Source organism: Nicotiana sylvestris, chromosome 3 (genome assembly GCF_000393655.2).
Source record: "Nicotiana sylvestris chromosome 3, ASM39365v2, whole genome shotgun sequence".
NCBI lineage: Eukaryota > Viridiplantae > Streptophyta > Magnoliopsida > Solanales > Solanaceae > Nicotiana > Nicotiana sylvestris.
In genome coordinates this window covers 164,150,291-164,155,669 of record NC_091059.1, presented here as the reverse complement: position 1 = coordinate 164,155,669, position 5,379 = coordinate 164,150,291, and the positions used below count along the sequence as shown (strand labels likewise).

Here is a 5,379-nt window from a genome sequence, read left to right as displayed (position 1 = left end):
AAACTCTAGAACAAATAAACTATGAGATTAAAGGAAGAGAAGAAAAACTAGTTAGAAGCCTCCTCCAAGCGTGGTATGTGTTGCCCCACGTGAATTCTCCTTCAAAGTATGTTCGATATACTCCAAATTAGGTTTAGGACCCCCTTTATACAAGTTGGAACTGTATAGAGCCGAAATAACCTTGTCCCAAATAAAATAGGAAAAGCTTCCGCCTCCAGCGTCCAGGCCAGCGCTGGTCCTAGCGCTGAAAACAGTGGCGTTTTTCAATTTATTCCTAGCTGCGTTTCTTTTGCTTTGACACTTAGTATTTTGTTGTCTCACTTGGGGGGGACAAAGACCCAAAGGGTGTCCCCTTTTTTTTATTATTTTAATTTTCTTTCTTTTTCTACGGCGTTTTATCCAATTTTGCTCCACATCTTTTCATCTTTATACCATTTTATTCCTACATAGTTAAAACATAATATTAAGCACAAAATAATATAACTAATACTCAAATGACGATTAAAAGTAATGGAACATGAGGCAACAATGGGAAAATATATGCACTTTTGACCGAACATCACATAACAACTACAAAAAGAACCAAGACCTCCTAAGCTATATTAACATAACAATTTTCTAGTAACTTGACCATGGATGCTTACTACAATCTAGTTGCCCCGCTCATACCAAATGGGAAACCTAAAAGCATCAAATATGACAGTTTGGCTTGGGAGAGCAAATCAAGAAGAATGTACACATGAATTTTTAAAATTTTACCACTGTACGGAGGTTTTTAGGTCAGTCAAGCTCATCAACAACAGTATCTTTGCGCTGCAATAATTAATCAAAAAGACCAGTCATACGAATGTCATAAACAAAATATTTATGACTACAAAGTAAGAATCAATAGTCTTGTTTCAATAAACACTTGTTCTATATGAAGTAGATAAATCAACTATTCAGAAAGAGCACTAAGACAACTGCCTTGTATATCACAACCAATGGCAACTCAGGGAACACTGCTCTTACAAGGTCAAATGAAGAATGTAGACGTCTAAGAAGCATAGAACTGAGAAAACCTTTATCATTAGATCATTTGTCTGTCCTCTTCATTTTCATAATGTTTCACAAGGGGCACAGCTAAAGGAGTTTGACTTGCATATTGCTCCCTCTGTCCCATAATTTGACATGTGTGGTAAAGAAAAATATTTATATAACTTAATTGATAAAGAAATGTTTAGCATATTATTTTGAAATGCGAAATTAAGGGGTAACGATTGGTAGTTATTAGCTGAAGTTAGAAACAGCAGTTTAATAATAAAACTTTCCATTAGTTTGATTTGTTGGAGCATGAAAGACTTGCCATATAATGGAGAAGCAAGTTTTTCGAATCTGAAAGGGAAGTAGGTCCATATTGCTGTGATAGAAGAAACATAATGATATTCTTAAAAGAATATCAAGGTAATTGGAGAAGAGTCAGCTTGAAAGAAGATACACATCACGCTATTGCTCAAACATAGATACCAAATAGAATCTGAATACTTGAAATTTGTGAAACACTTACGGCAAAGTTGCAGATTAATGTTAGAGAAGTTATCGGCATATTAAACCTTTGAGCATAGTTGCAGTTTAGGGTCCCATATATGCTAACATAGTTTTCAGTATACATGACCGGAGTTCATTCTGAAGTGTAAAGAGCAGCTGAGCTAGAGGACCATTTTGGTGATAATAAAGAGCTCGGGAAATTTATTGTGTTGAAGCAAATGACTATATGCTGATGTAGTAGCTTACCTTTCGCTTACTGATATAAGGCTGTAACTGCACCATACTCTGGGACTGGCTTTCAACCTTAGCAAATTTGTTATTCTCCACCTGAAATTCTTTTCTGGATTCCTTCCTAGTACCTGATTGCCAAACTCTGCCAAAATTTGGGAGCCAATTCACATCATAATTGGAAGTCACAAGCTCCCCTTTACTCTCCAACTCCATCTCAGCTTTTCTTCTCTCTGCCCAAGCAGCACCAACCCGATTTGGGTTTAGTTTCGACTTCTTATTGGGAGGGGGAAGGTCACTCCCTCCGGGATTTGATATAAAATCTAGATGACTTTTCTCAGTCTCATTGAACCATGGAGGAGGTGCACCAGAATGAACATTGCCAAGGGAATTTTCTCGAAATGTTAAAGATATCTGTGCAATGTTTGGAGGACCTGAAGAAGGAGAAATTTTCATTCTTCAACTATAGAATAGGTGAAGAGACACCAATAACACAAACAAAGCACCACAATAACCAACCCAGAAACATATAGGACGTCCAACATAATCTCAAGGATAAGGCAGCTCAGAAACACCACTAAACATATAGTCTCAACTAAAGTGTATGAAATGAAAATTATGCAGATAGTAGAGAGATCAATACCCAGAGAAATCTTCCTCCCCTTCGTCATTCTCCCATCCGGGGTTACCTGACACATCAACCAGAAAGAAATTTAGATGATGAGGAAACACTTCTAACAAGAAAAAATTTGGACATCCATATTGGGTAGAACCAGTAAAGAACACTAAGACCAGCAAGAGAGCAGAATGCAGAGACAGAGAAAACAGAAAATACAAGTAGCAAATATTTCTTGTTAAATAGACTTACAGAACCACCATTAAGACATTGGTGAGAAGTTGTGTCACGAAACCTTGAGTAATTTTGGCCATCTGTGCAACAAGAGGTTTACAAGATCACTTACAGTCAGCAAGCAAAACATGCATTCAGAGAAACATCACATCACCATATGAAAAGAGAAAACTATGAGGCACTAACTTGCCACGCCATTGGAGGAACAAGCATCTTCACCGAACTTTCCGCCCATGCACGTACCAGGCAAATTAGGGCCATTTGTAACACTACGCATTTCGTTTTCAGATATCTGAGATCTCTCATTAGTATAATTTTGTAAAGGTACAACACTATTTGAAACATCAAGGTTAAGAGCATGAATATTATCTTTGTCAAAACAATTTAGATAGTCGGTGTTTGTTTTATTTTGGATATCATTCGAGGGTCCAATTAACGTTGCACGAGATCCTCCATCAAGAGCTCCCTTCTTCAATAGATTGCACTTCTTCTCCCACTGCACATATGAATGCAAAAATGACTTCATCAAGGTTCAAAATGATGGGAAATCAAGCGTCTAAACAAAGTAAAAGTCTAAGATGATAGATAAATGGGTATATGTTCAACTTGACATGCGAGTATTACATTCAGCAACTCTGGGAAATACTAACATTCACCTCTTGCATCTAAAATTCTAAATAATCAGAAATCTCATCTAGAAGACGCATTTCTCAAAAGGAAATTCTATTGTCTATTAATAATGTCAATCATCATAATATAACGAAAAACCACAGGAAATCACCACATCCTAACCTCCCAATCTTGAGGGGGAAATTTGTGACAACTGTACAAAGAAAAGGTTTAACGCTGAAGGGAAAAACCCAGTGCAAGATTAGTAGAAATTCTCATATATGCATTGCATAATATAATAAAGAATGTAAATTTTAATTTTAGACAAGAAATGACTGTGACGTGCTCTAATGAAATTGGTATCTGAAAGAATGACATTTAATTCTCAATAAATTTTATCAGCTCAAATAATATACTCCTACATTTCTACCAAGAGAAAAAACATTAGCTGACTTCAACTAGCTTCAAATTGAGGTATAGTTGCAACTGCATATATTTGAGGTAAGAAGATAAATGTGAAAACTGAAATATATCAACAGTACCTTGGCAAAGTCAGCCTCAGTAATCCTCAAGTTATCAACCTTGTCCATTCCACCACCATACTTCCATAAAAACCCTTTCACTTTCTTCATATGACCCGCACTAGCCAAATGCCTAATTGCATTGTCGCTATATCCAACAACAATAGAATCTAAAAAGGAACATATAACTTAGGTAATCAGAAAAGCAGCAGCAAGTAGTCGTTGCGTACCTAGCGAAGAAGCTGTCCAGTTCAAGAATATCACACTCGCAGAAGAGGCACCAAAGGCGATTGAGCGAGGCATGCTCAGGGCGGAGAGGGATAGGGTTTTTGATGAAGAATCGGATATCGGAAAGCTTCGATTGGAAGCGGGAGAGAGTTGCGGCAAGCGATTTTTTGTGGTTAGGGAGGAAATTATGGCGGCGGCCTTGATTATGATTCAGCTTGCAAACTACGCACAATTCGAACTGTTTATCGTTGCTCATGTTCTTCCTTGCCAGTGTAATTGTCGCCAGATTTGAATAGGCACGCCCTGTATAACCTGTTATGAGTTATGACCCGAATCGCGCCGCCTCCTTACTTTTTTCGGTTCCCCCCCCCCCCCCTATTTTTTATTGGGTTTAGAGTAAAATTTACGCTTTCTTTTTTAAAGGAGGCTGATGGTTCAACTAATGTCAGATTATAGAGTATTTTACCTTTCAAAAGTTATTATTTGACGTGAATTTCTGATTTAAATTTAATACTTTAACTTATGTGCACTTATACTATATAACTTAGTAGTACAATTTTACGTATTATAACATTTTATTATTCTTGATAATTTACTGTTACTTATTTTCATGTCTTTAAGCGATTAGAGTACATATTTTCTTTTACTATTATTATTTTTATTTCCTATGTGATGGTATGCAAATTTTCAAACTAAGTTAAAACCAAATAATAATTTCCTTTTTGTTATAAATTCAGTGAATGTGGATGTCCTTCCGTAACTTCTTTAATAATTTATGTACCCCATCAATGAACCCATTAATTATTGTAATTTGAGGATACCTTTGTAACTATAAATAGAGCACTTTTGGCTCATGAAATATATACTTGAAATAAGAAGAAAAGTTCCCTCTTCTCTACATCTCTTATATATTCTTGTCTTCTTCTCTTTTAGCGCTTTAATTTATTATTACAATATTTATTTTTTAACACGTTATCAGCACGAGTCTCTAACTACAGGTGTTGAGTTGATTTTCTTTCCGACTCAGTCTGGCCGTATTTGAAGCTAGAGACTTCGGCACAAGAAATTCAATTTATAATAGAACTGTAACCAGACAATGAGGTACGTTGCTGACCTCAAGTTATATTTACTTTGATTTTGCTGGCAGGATACAATGCTATCATTAGATTAATTAGGTACACATACTACATGGTAAATTATGTAATGAGATATTATAATTATATTAGTGGATGTCTATCTCCTAAAAAGGTTACTCCCGCTACTCTTCTCCAGTATATAGATAATTTTCACTACTTCTCACCATTATAGTTGTAACTCCCACACCTCCATAACCTCCCCATGATCTCAAATGTTTAATGTCATGTTTATGGCATTCTTTTGTATACCTCTATGTAATCCTATAAATAGAGGGTTTTG

General features: G+C 36.0%; 1 protein-coding gene across 3 annotated transcripts; it reads right to left on the bottom strand.

Moving 5' to 3' along the window:
- Window positions 1-329: 329 nt before the first annotated feature.
- Window positions 330-4,303, bottom strand: LOC104245970 (TITAN-like protein). Of its 3 annotated transcripts, XM_009801685.2 has the most exons (8): window positions 3,966-4,303; window positions 3,757-3,883; window positions 2,792-3,101; window positions 2,624-2,685; window positions 2,399-2,444; window positions 1,774-2,189; window positions 760-813; window positions 353-442 (listed from the first exon to the last, which is right to left on the bottom strand). In XM_009801685.2, the coding sequence occupies exons 1-7, from the start codon at window positions 4,217-4,219 to the stop codon at window positions 781-783; spliced, it is 1,248 nt and encodes a 415-aa protein (XP_009799987.1). In that variant the 5' UTR covers window positions 4,220-4,303; the 3' UTR covers window positions 353-442; window positions 760-780. The 3 variants fall into 3 exon arrangements, with proteins under 3 accessions (XP_009799988.1, XP_009799987.1, XP_009799986.1); XM_009801686.2 differs by lacking the exon at window positions 760-813 and having other exon boundaries at window positions 330-442; XM_009801684.2 differs by lacking the exon at window positions 353-442 and having other exon boundaries at window positions 530-813; window positions 3,966-4,302.
- Window positions 4,304-5,379: the final 1,076 nt, after the last annotated feature.

What these genes read in the sequence shown, in the direction of transcription:
- LOC104245970 (XM_009801685.2), bottom strand. Translation starts at nt 4,219, where the DNA reads ATGAGCAACGATAAACAGTTCGAATTGTGCGTAGTTTGCAAGCTGAAT. An exon ending in CTGAGGCTGACTTTGCCAAG is followed by an intron (nt 3,102 to 3,756) that starts GTACTGTTGATA and finishes TCATATGTGCAG; the next exon opens with TGGGAGAAGAAGTGCAATCT. An exon ending in GGGGAGGAAGATTTCTCTGG is followed by an intron (nt 2,190 to 2,398) that starts GTATTGATCTCT and finishes CTCCTTCTTCAG; the next exon opens with GTCCTCCAAACATTGCACAG.